Source organism: Sphaerodactylus townsendi, linkage group LG11 (genome assembly GCF_021028975.2).
Source record: "Sphaerodactylus townsendi isolate TG3544 linkage group LG11, MPM_Stown_v2.3, whole genome shotgun sequence".
Taxonomy (NCBI): Eukaryota; Metazoa; Chordata; class Lepidosauria; order Squamata; family Sphaerodactylidae; genus Sphaerodactylus; species Sphaerodactylus townsendi.
The window spans coordinates 12535134-12556107 of record NC_059435.1 but is presented as its reverse complement, the minus strand read 5'-3'; the positions used below and the strand labels follow the sequence as shown (position 1 = coordinate 12556107).

Below are 20974 nucleotides of genomic sequence, written 5' to 3'. Positions count from 1 at the left end.
GAAGGAGCAGCAGTGGCGTAGGAGGTTAAGAGCTCGTGTATCTAATCTGGAGGAACCGGGTTTGATTCCCAGCTCTGCCGCCTGAGCTGTGGAGGCTTATCTGGGGAATTCAGATTAGCCTGTGCACTCCCACACACGCCAGCTGGGTGACCTTGGGCGAGTCACAGCTTCTCGGAGCTCCCTCAGCCCCACCTACCTCACAGGGTGTTTGTTGTGAGGGGGGAAGGGCAAGGAGATTGTAAGCCCCTTTGAGTCTCCTGCAGGAGAGAAAGGGGGGATATAAATCCAAACTCTTATACTCTTCTTCTTCTAAAAACAAATGGAAAAAACCCAGTTGCTTAAAACAACCCACTGAAAAAAAGGACTTACACCACACTTGCGGATGGCTTAAATCTGTGGCCAGGAAGGGGGGTGTTCCTGGACTGAATGCCCACTGGAAGCTGACTCCACCCCCAGGAATGACCCTGGCTTGCTCCTCGCTATACCAGCATGCTCTCTGATGCCAGCGCACCTTCAGAGTGGTAGGCCTTCCTGGGCTTGGGTGCCACGCAGCGGTGCAGTGCCCATTCCCTGGTGTGTTTGCTCTCTTTGCCGTCGTCGGTGCTCCTCACACTAACAGCATGGGCACCCACATCAGCGCAAGCCCATGCCACCCCACAACCTATTTCACTTCCCACATTGGATTGTTAGGATGTCATTTATTCCCCCCCCCCCCTTACTCATCTTCAACCTTTAATTGCATCAGAGTAACAGAAAACAACAGAAATATTTAGAAAATTAAATTTTGGTTTCTCTTATTTTGAGGAAAAGGTCTCTCTCACACACACATTTAACAGTTACTGGCATCACGCATGCTTCTACTTGTTTTGAGCTGGTAACTTTTTGTACTAATCTGGATTATGATTGATTGTTAGTATAGTGGAACCTCGGTTTTCATTGCCTTTGGTTTTCATCGTTTTTTTCAGTGAAAAATTTGTCTCGGTTTTCATCGATTTGCCTCGGTTTTCATCGATTTGCAGTAACGTGCCTACAGAATCCACCATAATGGTGAATAGAAGAGAGGGGCTTCCTGCTTGCTGTAGTTTGCACAGGCAAGCAGGAAGCATGTGAAACCTGGGTCAAAGGTTGCTAATTTATTGACTTTAATTTAACCTGGGTTCAGCAAAATAAAATGGGTTAGAAGCATTTGGTGGAGGGAGTTCTGTGGGAACTTCTCCCCCATAATGCTTTTTTTCCCACCCCTTAACCCATTATATTCTGCCTGTGCGGCCTCAGCCAATATTCCAAATCCAACTTCTGATCCTGGTTTGTTTACCCTCAAGTTCTGAGTTCCAAAGCAACGCATAAGTTCCAAAGCAACGCATTCACAGGCTCACTCCTAAAATGAGATCTAATCTATGCTCTGAGTTATCTTGCTCACCATATTCCTTGGGTTAGACATGAGAAAATGTTGTGCAACATGTGCTGGCAGCAGATTGAAGAGAATTCTCTTGTTGTCCAGCTTCACTCTTTCCATATCATCCCTCTCTTCTTCTGCCTATAAAAAGAAAAAATAGGTTTGTTTTTTTTAAAAAAGCAATAAACCAATTAGAATCAGACATTTTATCAAATTTCCATAACACTGTACCTTATAAGGTTTGGACTAATAATCAGAGGTGGAATGAGGAGAAACTGTGCCCGGGGCACGTGAGCGCCCCGAACCCCTGCTGCGGAGCCGCCCGCCCCGGAACGCCCCCTTCACAGCCTGGCCTCCCCTCCACTGCAGCTCCGCCCAGGTTGTCGTGCCCCCCAGTCCCTTGGGCACTACGCCACTGCTAATAATTGAAATTGCATGTAACTCCACATGGTATGGCAAAATCCTGATATCCCAATGAAGCAGAATTTCCAGATCAGTTTCTGAGTGCATAGCCTCCGTCAAACTGGCCAATCCATGAAACAGTCTGAAAGAAAGGGGCTTTGGAATATACTTGAGTGGCAGTTCAGTGGATAATTTTGGAATAACTCTAGTAAAAGAAAAGTGACTTAATTCTGCAGGAATTTGTCATGTTAGACACTAGTCCATTTGAGATTTGACCCAGCTGACATTTTTACAGCATTACGGGCAGAGACAGAAAACTCTTTAAGAACAGTTTCTACAATAAGTGAAAAATTCACCATTATATGGTATCTGGCTACCCGGTTGGGTGGTGAACAGCAGATTTTATTAGAAGAAGAAGAGGAATTTGGATTTATATCCCCCCTTTCTCTCCTGCAGGCGACTCAAAGGGGTTTACAATCTCCTTGCCCTTCCCCCCTCACAACAAACACCCTGTGAGGTAGGTGGGGCTGAGAGAGCTCCGAGAAGCTGTGACTAGCCCAAGGTCACCCAGCTGGCAAGTGTGGGAGTGCACAGGCTAATCTGAATTCCCCAGATAAGCCCCCACAGCTCAGGCGGCAGAGTGGGGAATCAAACCCAGTTCCTCCAGATTAGATACACGAGCTCTTAACCTCCTACGCCACTGCTGCTCCTGCTGCTATTACACAGACATAACACATCTTTGTGCTGAAATTAACTCTTAAAGATCAGGAGACATAAGAACAGCCCTGCTGGATCAGACCAGTGGGCCATTCAGTCCAGCTTTCTTTCTCAAATAGTGGCCAACCAATTTATCTGGAAGGCCAAAAACAAGGCACAGAGGCCAAGGCCTGATATTCCCAAGTGACACTGGAATTCAGAGGCTGATTGCCTCTGAATGTGGAGATTCCCTTTAATAGCTGTGGTTAGTAGTCACTGATAGAGCCATCCTCCACAAATGTCTATTCCTGCGGCCATCATACATTCTCTTGCAGCAACGTTCACATTTTAATCACTTGCGGAGTAAAGAAATACTCCTTTGTCTGCCTGGAATCTACGGGCCTTCGGCTTTAACGGATGTCCTCAAGTTTAGTATTTTGGGAGAGACAGAAGAAAAAAACCCCAACCCTGGGTGTTGGGGGTTGTCTGGGCTGTGTGGCCCAGAATCACACAACAGCCAGTTGATTCTGGCTGTGAACGCCTTAGACAACGCAAAGAAAAAAGTATCTTTGTCAACTCTGTCCACTCCTAGAATAATTTGAGAAACATGTATCATGTCTTCCCTTTAGTCATCTCTTTGCTAAAATGAAAAATCCCAGACTCATAGAAGGAAAGGAAGACTAAAAGGTATGGTGAAGGAAATAGTGTCTAATGGACATGGACGTCCCTAATTATATTACACGCACACACACACACACACACACACACACACACACACACACTTCCTAGCTTTCAATTCTGTAGCCATCTCTTTAATTTCACCAAAAAGTCCTGAGGGCATGGCAAACGGGGCTGATGGGAATTGTAGTCCATGAACATCTGAAGCCATTCTTCTCCATTAATAAAGCTGGATCCAGTATGACCCCAAAGCTTTTAACTGAGTCAATAATAGTCAGTTGACCTCCATCAAAAGAGGGAGCGCATTATCCTTCAAGACCTCCACCTTCCCAAACAGCATTACCTCTGTCTTTGCAGGGTTCAGTTAGCCAGTTAACCACCATGGCCAGGCAGTAATTCAGAACCTCTACTATATTACCAGGAGGTTTGGAGAAACAACTCTACAATGTGAACCTTTAATGAGTGTTAAAGAAAACAGCCAACCTTTCTCTAATTGTAAGGAGTCCTGTAGGTGTGACACAATGCCCAGATCGATTTTGTGTATCTGTCTTCAGATAGATCTAAAATGCTCCAGCTTAGTACTGCTGTAGCAATACAGATAACCGCAAGAGGGCACTAAAACCACAAAGATGAAAGAAAAGCAAACCAGACTGTCTCAGACAAATCTCTCATCAGGAGACGTGGAGTAAAGTGCTATTTCTTGATGACACCCAGCTCTCTCTCTCCTCTATTCACACTATTCTAGGATATAATATAAGAGCTAAGCAGGTATCTGGAGGTATCTTGAAGAGGGGCCAAGAAAGTTCAATTTAATTTAATTAACATGGGAATGCTGTCAACTGGGTATAAAGCGGATTAGCCATATCGGTGGTTCTCAGTGGGGCTGTACTCCTTCACAGAGACCAGATACTTAACTTGGGGACACTTCTGAATGCCTCATTTCCCTTTCATAAACTGGTAGCAGAGGAGTCTAGGAGTGCCTTTGATTTACTTTGGCTAGTGTGCCAGTGCGGCCATTGGTGATATTCATCTCAGACTACTGTGATATGCTCTGTCTTTAAAAATAGTTTGGAAACGTCAGCTGAGGCAAATCTTGGTGGCCAGCGTGATAACTAGTGCCTATTATATGCATTGTCAAAGGCTTTCATGGTCAGAATCAACTGGCTGTTACTGGTTTTTCAGGTAGTTTTTGCTCCTAACATTTTTGTCCACATTTGTGGCTGGAATCTTTGGAGGTGTGTCACAGTGAGATGTGTTTCTCTAAATGCATCTTACCATGACACGTCTCTGAAGATGCGAGCCATAGATGTGGGTGAATTGTTAGGAGCAAAACTACCAGACCACGGCCACGTAGCCTGGGAAATGTGCAACAGCCAATGAATCCAATAGATTCTACTTCAGTTCCCTATCTGTTTCAGAACCCAGTTGAAATTATGGGATCTTTAACATTTCTGGTCTGCTGTACCTGAGATACCATCTCCATGACTATCAACCAGATTGAGTCCAAAGGTTGCTGCTGAGATGACCTAGTGCAGGGGTGGCCAACCTATGGCGCTCCAGATGTTCATGGACTACAATTCCCGTCAGCTCCTGCCAGCATGGCCAATTGACCTAGCAGAAGTGCAATTGGCAGCAAAAATTGTTCAAGGGCCCTTCGGACTGCCACCCAACTACAGTACCCCCTTATCCAAGGGGAATGATTGGCATCCCTGTTGCAGATCCTTTGGCATCGTTTGAAACTCTATTAGCATTGTAAGGTCTTTGAGGGAATTACTCTACCTGGGATTTTAATGAAACTTAAATGGTACCCTGTTTCCCCAAATATAAGACATTCCCTGAAAATAAGACGTAGTAGAGGTTTTGCTGAAGTGCGAAATATAAGGCATCCCCCGAAAGTAAGACGTAGCAAAGTTTTTGTTTGGAAGCATGCATGACGAACAGAACACAGAAAAATAAGACATCCCCTGAAAATAAGACATAGCGCATCTTTGGGAGCAAAAATTAATATAAAACACTGTCTTATTTTCGGGGAAACACGCTAGCTCTTAGAGGCCCTGTCCAGAATGGCCAGATTTAGTCAGATTTCAGTAGCTAGGGCCGGCCAGCCCTGGTTAGTATTTGGAAGGGAGGCCACCAGGGACGATTGGGGTTGCTATGCAGAGGCAAGCAATGGCAAACCACCTCTATTCATTTCTTGCTTTGAAAACCCTACTGCGTCACCACAAGTCAACTTGGTAGCACTTTCTACTACCACCCCTCTCAGACATCTGCAAGCTTAGCCAGAGGCGGAGCTACAAGGGAGCCGGTGTGTGTGTGTTGCAACGGGCGCGCGCCTGGGGGGGGGGGGGCAGCAAAAATTTCAGTTTTTTTTAATTTTTAAGAGTTTTTCAGTTTATGGCCTGCAGGAGGTGCAGTTTTTAGGTTAGCAGCCCCAACATTTCAGGGAGTTTTGGGGGGACTCTTCTGATGATACCACCCAAGTTAGGTGAGGTTTGGTTCAGGGGGTCCAAAGTTATAGACTCCCAAAGGGGGTGCCCCATCCCCCATTGTTTCCAATGGGAGCTAATAGGAGATGGGGGTACACCTTTGAGAGTCCATAACTTTGGACCCCCTGAACCAAATTTCACCAAACCTGGCTGGTATCATCAGGAGAATCTCCTAAATATACCCTGAATTTTTGATGCTGCTAGTCTAAAAACTGTGCCCCCTGCAGGCCGAAAACTGAAAAAACACTAAAAAATACAAAAAAACATGAACGAACATTGGGGGGCGCAGCAAAACTCAATTTTCCCTAGCTACACTTCTGAGCTTAGCAGCCAAATACTTTGCATCATAAGGAAATGGAGGAAAAATATATTATGTTTCCTCGGCCTGGAAGTCAAGTGTTGAGAATAAATGTGGTCAAAACAAGGGAAACATCACAGTGACAGTGAAGGATGCAGGGGAGCGAGATACCTTCTCCAGAGTTTGGGACAAACCAGAACCCCACGGCTTGTTCTTGCTCATCTCCACACTGAATTTCCATGCATGGTCCGACCATCTTAGGAGAACAGCCACAGGGACAGGATAGAGTTGAATCAGATGGGAGGGAATGCAAAGCGTGTGGGTGAGCCGGCAGAGAACAAGGATGGAAAGAGAGTGGGAGAGAGGGACCAAGGGTGTTTGGAATACGCTGCCACAGGAGGTGGTGATGGCCACTAAAAAGGGCTTGGACAGATTTATGGAGGAGAAGTCGATCATGGCAGGGGTAGGGAACCTGCGGCTCTCCAGATGTTCAGGAACTACAATTCCCATCAGCCCCTATCAGCATGGCCAATTAGCCATGCTGGCAGGGGCTGATGGGAATTGTAGTTCCTGAACATCTGGAGAGCTGCAGGTTCCCTACCCCTGATCTATGGCTACCAATCTTGATCCTCCTTGATGTGAGATTGCAAATGCCTTAGCAGACCAGGTGCTCGGGAGCAGCAGCAGCAGCAGGCCATTGCTTTCGCATCCTGCATGTGAGCTCCCAAAGGCACCTGGTGGGCCACTGCGAGTAGCAGAGTGCTGGACTAGATGGACTCCGGTCTGATCCAGCTGGCTCTTTCTTATGTTCTTAAGGGGAAGAGGTGGAACAAAGCTACTCAGGAGAGGAAGTTGGGATCAACACTCAATCGTCCACTCAATGGAATGGCCACAGTCCCATACAAATTCCCACCCCCTGGTGGTCATTACATTAATTTAAATACCCCCACACCTTGTATACAATGAGAAACCCAATGTGCCAACTGGAAGAGACACACAAAGAGAGAGAGAGAGAGAGAGAGAGAAGGAATAAAATTGTGCCTTGCCTGTGCAGCCCAGAGGTAGTCCAGACGTAGCTTCAAATCCACCTGCCTAGAATGAAGTGCTAAAGCACAGGAAAACAGCAAAATGGCTAATATGGGTTCGTTGCCACGTATATAAAAGGAGCCACCCCTTCAAAAAAAAGAAGCAAAGAAAACGAAGTTATAAACAGGCATTTTTTTAAATCCAATGTGGGCCACAAAAGGTATATGCAAGGTATATGCAATGTGGGCGACAAAAGGTATATGCAAATCAGCCTCTGATCTTGCCCTCTGAAATTATTAGGATTAAGACCCGCATGGAGGCTGACTAATGGGGAAGAATGCCCTGAGGCAGGGGTCTGCAATCTATGGCTCTCCGATTGTTCATGAAGTACAGTTCCCATCAGCCCTGCCAGCATGGCCAACTGGCCATGCTGACAGGGGCTGATGGGAATTGTAGTTCATGAACATCTGGAGAGCCACAGGTTGCAGACCTCTGCCCTGGAGGAATGGCACGTACAATAAATAAGACAAGCAGAAATGGAGGCCAAGGAGATAACAATGGGTTTTTCCAGGTCTTTGAAGGGGATGAGAGGAGCTGCCTTCCCCTCTCATGGCTTCTCCTGTCCCTCCACTGCCATCTTTGGTTCAGGGAAGGTACAGGGAAGGTACAGCCCAACTTCATCAGATTTTGTAAGCGGTAAGATGAGCTTTGGCCATTAGTCCACGTTTGGTCTCCTCTGCTACATTCACTTCGGGTCGGGTTCTCGGTTATGCACACATTCCCCCCTGTCAGGAACTCATCCTGCTCTGTGATTTGAGACTGTCCGCTGTTTCTGTGTGACTTTTGAAGGGAAAATGAAGGGAAAGTGAAGGGGACCAACATGCATTTCACTTTCTATGGGTTTCCTCACTCCTCCAAGCTTCCACCCAACAGCAGTTCCACCCACACGGATTGAACAAGGAAGTGATGGCTCAGCTGTGTTCACTCATGGTGGGAGAAGCGCACTGAAACAGAAAACCGCATGAACCCCCCCCCCACTGCAAAGCACACAGTGATGAGGTAAGCACTGTTATGGTGGAGGGCTAAGGGCTGCATCTTCCAATGAAACACAACAATGATCGGTATTGGTTCTGCACCCTAGAATCCCGCCCTCAGACTAGAACCTCTACTCCAGTCATTCCCAACCAGGGTTCCGTGGTACCCCGGGGTGCCATGAGCACGTCCTGGGGTACCATGACAATGCTACCGCCTGCCCTCCCACACCGGAATCAAATGGATTTTGAAGGGGGGGGGGTTGGAAGTCTCAGGGGCTCCCTTTAAACAACATTGAAAAACAGCATTGCTTTATTTGCCTAAATTCGGTGTGGATTGGGGGGGGGGAGTAGATTTAAAGGGAGCTCTCCCTTTAAATCCCCCCAATCCATGCCGAATTTAGGCAAACAAACAATGCGGCTTTCAACACTGCTTTCCCTTCCCTCCCCCTGGTTGCCACTCCCCCCACCTACAGGCCAAAACCGGGAAAAACCCTAAATCAAACGAACCTCAAGGGTACCCTGAAATATGAAGAGTGAGGTCAAGGGTGCCGCGACGTTGAAAAGGTTGGGAAACACTGCTCTACTCTATCCTCCCGAAAGGGAAGGGATAAGATACAGAAACCATTACTGAACTCTTATTGAAATAAACACAGCACTTACCCCACTGCTTTTCGGTATCCGCTGAGTTCCAAAATGACTATGTACAAAATTGTAATAAAAAGCAGGAGGATCATTTTTGGCAAAGAAGATACGCGTAAAAATATTGCCAGGGTCAGAGTCCCCACAACGCAAGAGAGGAACGCATAATGGGCCGAATCGCATGGAAGTTCGCTCATGGTCTCATTCGTCCCACTGGGAGACATGATAACTATGGAACTGCTGGAATTCGAACTCCAGACCCAAGGCATACAACCAACCTGGAGGAAAACAGGAAGGAGAGAGATGGAGGTAATCTATGGTTGCTAGCAAAATAAGTAAAGATGGCTGAGCTTACACATGCACACTCATAATTTGAAAAAAAGGAAGCACTCATGTTTTAATGTATTTCACAGATCAACACCACAGAGGAAAACTTCATATAATCTCATGAAAATTCAAACAATGTGGTTTTGAATGGTGTCAGATCACATGAGCCCTTTTCAGACATGCACTGGGAGCCGACAAACCAGGAGATTCTCCTGATATACATGCTTGCCACCTTGTGTGAAAGGGCAACCTGCATATTCACCATGGACGATCATCTTCAGTGTGGTTGTTGCAATTAAGAGTGGTAGACTTTAATCTGGAGAACAAGATTTGATTCTCTACTCCTACACTTGAGTGGTAGGCCGCTTCTGCACGGCCACGCTGGGGGGTGCGTCAGCGTATACGACGCTGGCACCCCCCCAGGACCGTTTGCACGAACGGTCCCGGTAAAGGCAGGGAAGACGGTGCAGTGCTGCGCTGTCGCCTGATCGACGTATCTTTTCTGCGCGTCGCCCAGGCCAGGGGACACGCCCCCCTGCCCTGCGTGACCGCTCTGGTGTCGCAGGACAGGGTGTGTGTGTGCCCAGGTTTGGGCGACGTGCTGGAAGGTCGCAGAGAAGGTACGTTGATCGGGAAAGGGGGGGGGGGAGGAATGGCGCCTTCCAGCTGCTGCTGTTCGCACAGCAGCGGCTGTAAGCTGCAGTTTTTCAAAAACCTTGCTCGGGAAGCGAGGTGGAAAATGGCGGCTTCGCGCTGCTGGGGGGAAGTGAGGGCGGCACAGCTGTGATGCAGCTGCGCCCCCATGTGAACAGCTCCCTAGGGACGGCGTTTTTGCCGTCCCTAGGGCGCTGTAAATGGCCCATGCAGAAAGGGCCGTAGACACTTATCTGGTGAACCGGATCTGTTTCCTGCTCCTGCACATGAAGCCTGTTGGGTGACCTTGGCCAGGTCACACTCCTTCAGACCACTCTCAGACCCACCTGCCTCACAAAGTGGGGAGGGAGAGAAAGGAAAAGGAGTTCGTTAGCTACCCTGGGTCTCCTTATGGGAACTAAAGGTGGGGTATAAATTCAAAGTTTTCTTCTCCTCCTTCTTCTTGAATAAACATGCTTGCTGTTCCTGGTTCTCACAACATGGAGACTACCCATATCAAGGGGATTATGGGTAGCATGTACTTCCAATATGCACAGTTTGCAGCCTCCTGGTAGGCATTATTGTAAAGTCTGAAGAAGGTTACAATTGGCTGGAAATCACGAAGTGTTGCAGGATCAGCGACAGACTGAGCCAAGTCAAGTCAATCTTTATTATGATCACAGCCCAGCATATGGTAAATAAAATAAAGGATAAAACAGATTAAAACAATAGATATGCATCTGAAAATAAAATAAAAACACCCTGTTGATAAGAGGAAATGGGGATCACAAGAGGTATGAAAGTATAAAGGAAACAGAATAAAAGCACAAATATTAAAAGGGAATAAAAACTTGAAAAACTATAAAAGGGGATAGACATAATAACCAATAAAATTGCTAAATTGAAGGCTATACTTAAGCCTGGTTTATTGTATAACTAAGTCTGCTTTATTGTAAAGATCATCCTGCAACGTACTTCAAGTGCTGCTACACGGAACTTGACCAATCACTGAGTGATGTACACACATGTGTGACTTGTAGAATTGACTTGTTCCCTGCAGCAGCGCAGTCAACAGTAAAAGGAAGCACAGTCTTTGGGCCCTCTGAGAATCTGGGCTTTTAAGTTCCACAAAGCAACATATACTATAATCATTTTTACATCCAAATTGTTACACATGATGTAGTTTAATCAGAGTTCACAAATACTTTTATTGACCTAAACAACAATATCTCTCTGGTGCTTTATGTTCAGATTATTTATTTGTTTAGATATTTATACCCCACTTTTCCTCAATGGGGAGTCACAGTGGTTTATAACAGTACTGTCTGCTCTGCCATTATTCTCACAACAAAGTCAGCTCACAGGCTTCTATGACAGACTGAGGATTTGAATTGGAGTCTTCCTGATTCTAGTCCAATACTCTGACCATTGCACCATGCTGTCTCTCAATGCATCTATCTATTTTTAATCTATTCTTGCTCCAAGGAAGTCAGAGGGGCAAAGAGAGTTCTACGCCTTTCCCTGATATACTGCCCTCGCAATGACCTCATAAGGTCAGTTGGGCTAAGATAGAGCAAGTGACTGCCCCAAGATCACTCAGTGGCTAAGTGAAGATTAGAACCATCTCTGGACGCTCTACTCTAGCCACCGTACCACCCCATCTGTCCAGAACACAACTGAATCAAATGATACAGTGCAAATCTCTACAAATGACAAAGCAATTAGTTTGTTGTACTTACCACACAGCTTTGTGCCACTGAGTAAATTAAGATCACAATAAAAACACACAAAACAGTTCGAATTTGTATTGTCAGGCACCCTGGAAAACACTGAAAGACAGAGAGAAAAATATTTGAAATAAAACAGTGCTGGCAGCCATTTTTGGGAAAAAAACCCCCACTCCTCACAGAGATTGGCGGCTGGTATGTCCATTAAAAATAAAAGTATGGCAGAGGCCTGTATAACATTGATATACAGAATACCAATTGTACATTTTTATGGGCTAAAAACAAACAAAATCTGCATCATTTCTTGGCTTGGATGGGGAAGCGAAACATTGGAGTGAAACATTGGGGTTTCCCCAGAAGGAGTGAAACATTGGGGTTTCCCCAGTGGTGGGATACAAAAATTTTAGTAACAGGTTCCCATGGTGGTGGGATTCAAACTGTGGCATAGCGCCAATGGGGATGGGCGGGGCACGACGGGGGCGTGGCCGGGCATTCCGGGGGTGGGGCATTCCTGGGCAGGGCTGTGGCAAGGACGCAGCCGCTGCACCAGTCCTTGGGTGGGAAACCAATGCACGCAGGCGTAGGCTGCCACGCATGCCGGTGCACCTCCTGCTAGACTGCTTCAAGTTCTGCGCGCTACTGCTGAGAGGAGGGGCGTAACTAAGGCAAAAATCACGTGGCAAAATCACCCATTAGCTACCCCCTCTCGGCACACACAAATAATTAGTAACCTACTCTCGGGAACCTGGGAGAACCTGCTGGATCCCACCTCCGGGTTTCCCCACTCTTGCTAATCCAGGATCATGACCAACTTCCAGGATCAGCGTAAGTATAAGTCCGTCTGCACAGAAATCTCTGCCGTGATGGAAACGTTCCCTCACAGCATAGAAGAGCAGCAATGTGCATCGACCTCCGGGTGCATTTTTCTGATCCGGTCCGCTTCATGCTATGTGAACACAGTGCTTTTGAACTGGAGAGAATGTTCTAAGACACCTTGAGATACGGACTGGGTTTGTTGATTTTTTAAAAAGTCAGTAGTTCCATGGGAGGTTCCTATGAAGTAGCTCTTTGGATTCTGACCAATTGCTGCAGATCAGAGCATAAAGATGCAGGCCCATAGGCCCTTCCCACAGATGCCCATTATGCATAGAATGCTAACCTTGGGGCTTTTCACTGTGCTGGGGTCTCCACCCACCCACACTTCCTGACACTGCTGTCGCCACAGTGCTACTTAGGGGGGGTGCCCATACCATACAAGATGCTGAATATAGGTAAAATGAAATTGTCTCATTCCCGAATCCAGGCTTATAATCTGACATTAGGACCTGTAGTAAGAACTTACTTGTACTCGAGTGACATGTAAGTACATGATACACGCCACCAGGAAGCATATGCAGAAGACCAGGAGGACAAGGACTACGGTACTCCTAGAAGAAACACACAACAACTGAATCAAGGAGTCAAAGGCAGCGGCTTTTCAGTGAAACTTCCTAAGAATGTCACGGTAATTCCTTGTACAATCAAAGGATATGATATATTTTTCAGCATTTAATTTTGAATTTCCCATTCTTGTGTGCTCAGCATCATTCACTGAATCATCATTTATTATCAATGCAATGCTAATTCTTGTACTTAATTAACGAGTCTCAGAATCATTGGTCCTAACTTGCATGCTCTCTCAGTTTTTACCCCTATTTTTTAATTGCGAGAGGGTATTTATTTGTTGACTTCATTTATACCCTGACGTTTCCCCCAATGGAGTCCCAAGTCTGTGTATATCTTTCTCCTCTCCTCCAATTTTATCTTCATAACAACCCTGTGAGATAGGTTAGACCAGGGATCTTCAAACTATGGCCCTCCAGATGTTCATGGACTACAATTCCCATCAGCCCCTGCCAGCATGGCCAAGTGGCAGGGCTGATGGGAATTGTAGTTCATGAACATCTGGGGGGCCATAGTTTGAAGACCCCTGGGTTAGGCTGAGAGCCTGTGATTGGCCCAAGGTCACCTAGCAGTAGTTCATGGCAGTGTGGTAGCACGGGGGTTCCAATGTTCCTAGCCCAGGGGCTGATGGGAATTGTAATCCATGAACATCTGGAGCACCACAGGTTGGCCAACCCTGCTCTAATCACTACACCACACAAGGAATGTGGCCGATTCCTTTGGAAGAGGGCAGGGCTAGGTGGAGCTAATGCCAAGCAATGCTTCTGACAGATTAAAAGACATCCAGATTAAAAGACATCATTTTCAGTTCATGTTGGATGCCACATCGCTGATAATAGAGAACTAAGCAAAGTTTAGTACTGGAAAGTTCCCCTGCCAGCTGGCTGAATGGCACTGGAAGGTTGGGGGGGGGGGCACAAAAAGGAAGGGGGATTTCCCACTCTCAGGGAGGTCTGTGAACTCAAAGGTGACCTCCCTTTGATAGTACACCTGGAAGAAATCCTAGTCTTCCATTTGAGTAAATGTGGTAACTATCACCAACATCATAGTAAACCTCAATTAAAGGGACTGAACATTTTATCTCCAGGCCACTACCTATCCCCAGGTAACTGTGCTAATTATAGTCAGATTTTAAGATAAATAGGTTTTCTTTTCATACAGCCATTTGCAGTGGCCTCAGTTTACTTCCTGCGAAATTAGTTGCAAAACAATAGTACATGCTTTCAAATAATTCCAAAGGTTTCAATGCATTGTCATAGAATCTTTTGAGTAATTAATTAAAAACTCTGTGAATCTCAAGCATAACAAAGACACTAAAAATACACATTACATTTACTTAAAAACAGAGATACTTACTGTGGGATTATTAAAAGGTAGACAAGGCCGAATAAGGCAGCTAGAATTAGTGACAAGACTACAGCACTGGTGAAATATTCGTCCTGAAGCTGGTTATACTGGGAGAACAGAAAAAAAGACACACATTATTTGGCCTACACTTATGTGTGCTACAGTTCCCGGTTCTGAAGAATCTCAAAAACTATGCTTGGAAAAAAATCTGTCTGTGGTTCACAATTGTGGTAAACACTGGCAAAAACATCTTTTCTCTTGGCGTATCTCTGACGACAGCATAAGTTCAGAGCTTTGGAGAATCTCTGAAGCCTGGAAGTTACTGGTGATCACTTGCTGGAACTCACCCCTTCAGAGCCTAGGAGAGTAGCAGGGACTGTACCTGGAAACGTGTCATAGAATCATAGGCTCATTCCGCACATGCAGAATAATGCACTTTCAAACTGCTTTCAATGCTCTTTGAAGCTGTGCGGAATGGCAAAATCCACTTGCAAACAGCTGTGGAAGTGGTTTGAAAACACATTATTTTGCATGTGTGGAAGGGGCCATAGAGTTGGAAGAAACCACAAGGGCCATCAAGTCCAACCCCCCGCAATGCAGGAACACACAATCAAAGCACTTTCGACATATGCTCATCCAGCCTTTGTTTAAAAAACCTCCAAAGAAGGAGACTCCACCATGTGATATGACTACGGTTGAAACACTTGACCATTCTTTGTTTCTATGCCCTAAATACAATAAGATACGCATGAAATACATGAATTCCATTTTCTTGCAATGTTCTCAGTGGCATGAGTGTTATAAGATACCCAATCTCCTGAACAGCTCTGATGTGCTCTTTTGTGAAACTGCTGCAAATTTTAATTAGCAAATTTTAATTAGTAATTTTAATTAGTAATTTTAACTGTATTTCTTAATTTTGTTTTGTTTTAAAATTTTGTCCTGTTTTATATGCCAATAAAGGCTTGTGTGTGTGACTCCACCACTTTCCGAGGCAGTGAATTCCACTGTCAAACAGCCCTGACGGTCAGGAAGTTCTTCCTAATGTTTAGGCGGAATCTCTTTTCCTTCACCTTGAGTCCATTACTCCGTGTCCTAGTCTCTGAGGCAGCAGAAAACAAGCTTGCTCCCTCTTCGACATGGCATCCCTTCAAATATTTAAACATGGCTATCATGACCCCCGCTTAACCTACGCTTCTCCAGACTAAACATCCCCAGCTCCCTAAGCCTCTCTTTATAGGGCATGGACTCCAGACCCTTTACCATTTTGGTCGCCCTCCTTTTGGTTGTCAAGTGCTACTGTAGCACTAGTGTGGCAGGGATGGGCCCCTCCACGGAACAGGGAGAGAAAGGGTGAGGTCTGGGCCTCACAGTACGTGTTGGATTTCAGAGGTGCACTGGACAATGCTCTTCCTGATAACACAGACAAGCGGGACGGGTGGGGTCTTCATGGAGCACACATTGTTGGTTGTAGCAATGGCTTAATGTGCAAAAGAACTCCCCAGATTCTGTGCTCTGAAGTGTCTTGACTCCATTGTAGTCAACGAGCAATGTCTTGGGGAAGGGCTGCACATTTTTTGGGTGCACGTTTTTCAAGGTAAAGCCACAAAACTTTCAGGGGTATCTTCAAGAGAGTCTCCTGATGACACCATCCAGGTTTGGTGACATTTGCTTCAGGGGGTTCAATGTTATGGGCCCCCCAAATGATAGGATCCATCTCCCACCACCCGCTGAAGCAAAGTTCACCAAACCTGGGTGGTGTCATCAAGAGAATCTCCTGAAGATGCTCTGAAAGTTTTGTGCCTCTACCTTGAAAAACGTGCACCCTTTCATTGGCAGGAGGAGGGACATGTTAGATCTAGGTGCCCTAAACTAGAGAGAACTAGTCCAACAGTTGAGTGCACTAACAGTTAGAACACCAAAGTGATAACTCCTGACCAACCCCCCCCCCACAGACAAAACACACAAAATTTTACAAGTCTGGAGGGTGAAGGAAAAGCTCAGTAAAGACTTCATGGAAGCAATAACTATAAATCAAGAAAGCCTTATGGTGTTAAGGGACAATGGTGCAGAGATCACCTTAATAAAATCTAAGCTAGTGGTTCCACAGCAGTATGTCCATAATAGATACTATCGTATAAGGGGCACAAGTGGACCAGAATTTGAGGTTCCTATTGCTAAAATTCCCATTGTATAATAAGCACTATACTAGTAAATGGCCTATGGCAGGGGTAGGGAACCTGCGGCTCTCCAGATGTGCAGGAACTACAATTCCCATTAGCCCCTGAGGCTGATGGGAATTGTAGTTCCTGAACATCTGGAGAGCCGCAGGTTCCCTACCCCTGGCCTATGGGAGTTTTAGATGGACTAGAACTGCCTATACTTATTGGCAACAACTTGGCCAAACATTGTAAGAACATTAACACTGTAATAAGAGGGAGAACTCAATTTACAGTTAGCACACAATACCTCAGAGGGTGTAAGCCGTAAATGAGGCAGATTCAGCAATGCAGATAGACATGTTTCATGATGTGTGGTCCCTGTATTTTTTAAAATTATGGACAATAGACTGGTTGGAGTTGGAAGGAGAAAGAAGAATCCTGCTATGTGGGAAAAGAGAACCTGGTTGGTTGTCCCACACAAACACCATATGCAGGTTCTACAACTGGCACATGTTTAAGTGGACTTTTAGGTATCAACAAGACCAGGGACTGTATAAAAGCAAGCTTCTACTTGTCATACATGAGGAGAGTTATAAAAGCTTTATGCCAGTCCTGCCAAGTCTGTCAGCTGGTGGGTGAAGCTCAGAGCGAGACAAAGGGATTACTTCAACAGAATCCTTTGTCACCAAACCCTTTTGTAAGATTTGGGTAGAGATAGTGGGCCCCATTTCGCAGGTCACCCAGGGTGGACATTGCTACGTATTCACTGCCATGGACTATTCCACAAGATACGCACAGGTGGTCCCTCTAAAACACAGGTGTCAAGCTCGCGGCCCTCCAGATGTTATGGACTACAGTTCCCATAATCCCCTTGCCAGCATCATGGGAACTGTAGTCCATAACATCTGGAGGGCCGCGAATTTGACACCTATGCTCTAAAAGATGTGGAAGTAAAAACAGTGACCGACGCACCACTTACCATCTTTGCCAGACTGGTATTCCCAAATGCAATCATCACCAACTTGGGAACAGCTCCCATGTCCCAGCTTATGAAGGAACTGTTTAAAGTGTGTGGCCCCTGTCTTTCAACCACCAAACCTTACCATCCTCAAGTGAACGGCCTTACTGAAAAGTTCAACGCCACCTTGAGCCACGTGCTGAAAACTTATGCGCTGGAACACCTGAATGACTGCGACCAAAGACTGTGGCACTTTCTCTTTGATTATTGAGAAGTCCCACAGGAAAGCACTGGCTTCAGTCCCTTTGAACTTTTATTGGGCAAACAACCCAGAGGTCCAGTGGACATCCTTAAAGAAGCCCGGATGGGTCAAGAGTGGATAGAATGCTAGGACATTATCAACTACCCCCAAGACTTGCAGCAAAATCTGAAAGAACTTAATGGAACAGCAACAGAGAACGTTTGCAAAGCAGAAGTGGTACAACTCCAGAGCCCGAAATGGCATTTTTCAGCCCAGAGATCCAGTCTCAGGCCCCTTTCACACAGCAAATGTATGACCATTTGCAATTGGGATAAAGGAACCTGTTTTCCTGTTTGCGCATTCACACGCATCTGTGCAGGCAGCAATTGGAGCCCATGGGAACAATCCAGGTTGCTGTCTCTTTTGTTTTATTTACTTCCCACCGATGTGTAGCCATGCAAGCTTGCACAAATGAACCCCCTCCCGCCCCCAGCCATGCTGATGTCTCACAATACGACCATCTGCACCTGCTTAGCTATGAAGGTGTAAATTGCAACATTTTTAAAAAGGAAAATGGAGGTGAATGAAATACCTCCTGCCCGGCTGCCCACTCATGAGTGTCTGCAAACTGGGATCTTTGAAAAGACTCACTAATAGCACGATTTAAAAAAAAAAAAGGCTTGGGGGAAATTTGCTCCCTGGCTCCCTATTTTTATAATCTGTTCTTGCATATTTATTGCTATTTTTAGGGAGGAGTTTGGTTGCTCCCTTCTTTTTGGGGTGGTTTTTAAAGGAATTGGGTTGCGGGACGCCATTTTTATTGTTACTGTTTTTGACCGCTGTTTACATGGTTTTAATGGTTTTAATGAATTTTAGTACATATGGTCACTATTGTGACCCTTGTTATATATTGTACATAGATGATGTTGTGCACCGCCCAGAGTCCCTTGGGGATTGGGCGGTCTAAAAATTTAAATAATAAATAAATAACAGGGGACGGACTTGTTTCAGGGGTGGGATCTGAACCCCCCCTCCAAAAACCCCGTTTTTTTAACTGTCCCACACCCCTATTTATTGGCCTGTGCTGAACGGGCCTTCGTTCTGCATCCCAAACAGAAAAAGAAACATGAAGTGCCCAGTATTGCAGCGAAATGTTGCGCCAAAAATGTATGATGTTAATTATTTGATAAATATTGGTTCAGATGGTGGGCACAACAAATTATTCCATGTTAACATGCTAACGCCCTACAACAATTGAGGTAATTTGGTATTAAAAGCGACAGGTGAAGGACCTCACACTTTTGCGTTGACGGACTGGGGAAAGTTAAACAAGAAAAGTACGTTGCCTGAGGCACCATTAGCAACTCAATTGACTGCAGAGCCAAAAACGGCAACTTAAAGCCGCGCTTCGTGAATATCAGAGGAGGTTTTAACTTACTTTTTGCTCACGCTCCATCTGCTTGTACTTCAGGGTAAAAAAATTTAAGTCCGCCATCTCCGACTCCGTTTGCCGGGCCTCGATTAAACGGCTGATGTATCGGTTCACTCGAGATCCGGGAGTGCTGTATACAACGTTTGTAGAAAAAGAGGAACGATTCCTGAGCTTTTCAGAGGCTGTCCTTAATGCTCTCCTCTGTGGCAGAAACAAACAAACACACACGCTGAAGAATTAGTCCTACTCTGCCTTCACCATACCAATTGACTATCTGAAGCGCTGAATTGGGGAAAGCGGGCACGTCAGCTATATCCTGCCACCAAACGAGACGAAACTCTGAGGGCTTGAAAGCTACCTGAGAAGCTTGCAGGCATGCCAAACAGGAAGGAGGCGCTCAGAAGGGGGCCCTTTTCAGTGATACGCCTCAGGCCATTCTTCCCACATTCATGTTGTGTGCCACCGTCTCTGACAGAAAACAACTAAAAAGGAGAAGACAGCGGCTGTCTTTTGGCTATCCAGAAAATTCTCAGCCATGACTTTAATGTAACACAGCTGAGTCTGTGAAAGTGACTGATGGGGTCTCAGTCTTTCAGCAAGGGAGGCGGTTACGACGGGGCAGCGGTGGCAGAGATACCGAGTAAGCTGTGGAAGATACAGGGTGGCGGCAGAGCTTTTGAACTCCCAGTGCACAAAAGCAAGGGGTCACGAGGACCGTTGTTGCACAGCATGTATTCATGGAGATACACGCTTGCTCATTTTTTGGTACTGCTGCTGTTCTGGCTCTCAGGACAGCCAGAAAAAAAAATGAGCCCCTTTGCAAGCATCACTCCTTTCTTCACAGGCAACGCATCAGCAAACAACAGCCTTACAATTGGTCCCCAGATTCGTGATTTAAACTCTTTACTGGGTTTTTCCTCAACGTGTGCTGCCCATGTGAATCCCTCTGTTCTTCAGCTGGACCACTTTTAGTTTGAGATTAGTTGGCTTGACGACAGGGCTACTAAGTGGAGACACTGGGACCCAGGAAAGAGAATTCCAATGACCACGGCCTACTTGGAGGCTATAGCTCCGTGGTGGCGAACCTTTGGCACTCCATATGTTATGGACTTCAATTCCCATCAGCCCCTGCCAGCATGGCCAAGTGGCTGATGGGAATTGTAGTCCATAACATCTGGAGTGCCAAAGGTTCGCCACCACTGCGTATAGCTTGAGGTGACACAGTCAATAGCATAAAGAATAGAAACCAGGACAATGTGAGGTTGTCACAGGTATTATTCTGATCAGGTTCAGTAAGAGACACAGTGTCCGGCCTGAGCCATTCTTGGTCTGGCATCTCGCATGTCCACATCAAGGCCGCAGGTGGGCCCCCATTATCATCGCCGGAGGCTGGGAAGGTTTTCTATCGCTTGCTTGTAACTAGTGAATCAGGCATACCACTTTCCTTATCTTCAGTTCCGGGAGGAGGGAAGTGTCTGTCGCTCTCATAAGAACATAAGAACATAAGAACAAGCCAGCTGGATCAGACCAGAGTCCATCTAGTCCAGCTCTCTGCTACTCGCAGTGGCCCACCAGGTGCCTTTGGGAGTTCACATGTAGGATGTGAAAGCAATGGCCTTCTGCGGCTGTTGCTCCCGAGCACCTGGACTGTTAAGGCATTTGCAATGTCAGATCTCACAACAATGCCTCTTTCTCACCATCTTTCTTATGCTGATGTTTTGGGAACACGAGGGAGGGGGGAATGGGACGAGCCATGTGGCCACGTTCAGGTGTATACTGGGGTTCAGGGGACAAAGCGGCAGCTTTGGTTTCCTGATCTTTGGGCTGACACAGCTCCAATAAAGCTCCTGAAACGTTCCTGAGTCTTGTTTGCTGACTGGAGTAACAGACCCTTACACATGGTCAAACTGGAGCAAGGGGAAGAACGCCTGTTTCCTCTTCCTAAGACCACCTGTGAGAATAGGGACAAGACCAGATGGCTTCTGTGATGAATGCTCTTATAAGGCATTCAGTTTACAGGGTGAGAGTCTGCCCTGAAGGGGTTAAGCC

The 20974-nt window shown here is 46.0% G+C and overlaps 1 protein-coding gene across 5 annotated transcripts in view; it reads right to left on the bottom strand.

The window, feature by feature from the left end:
- The window catches only part of ADCY1 (adenylate cyclase 1), a 274661-nt gene that overhangs the window by 18863 nt on the left and 234824 nt on the right, over positions 1-20974 (bottom strand). For all 5 annotated transcript variants that reach the window (XR_007245741.1, XR_007245742.1, XR_007245743.1 and 2 more), the window contains exons 9-15: positions 18932-19126; positions 14142-14239; positions 12685-12769; positions 11355-11444; positions 8677-8933; positions 7003-7129; positions 1421-1537 (exon numbers count right to left, since the gene is read on the bottom strand). Coding sequence is in view for 2 of the 5 variants with exons in the window: in XM_048510692.1 (XP_048366649.1) it covers positions 1421-1537; positions 7003-7129; positions 8677-8933; positions 11355-11444; positions 12685-12769; positions 14142-14239; positions 18932-19126 (969 nt within the window). In the remaining 3 variants the exon portion in view is untranslated. The remainder of the gene's footprint in view (positions 1-1420; positions 1538-7002; positions 7130-8676; positions 8934-11354; positions 11445-12684; positions 12770-14141; positions 14240-18931; positions 19127-20974) is intronic.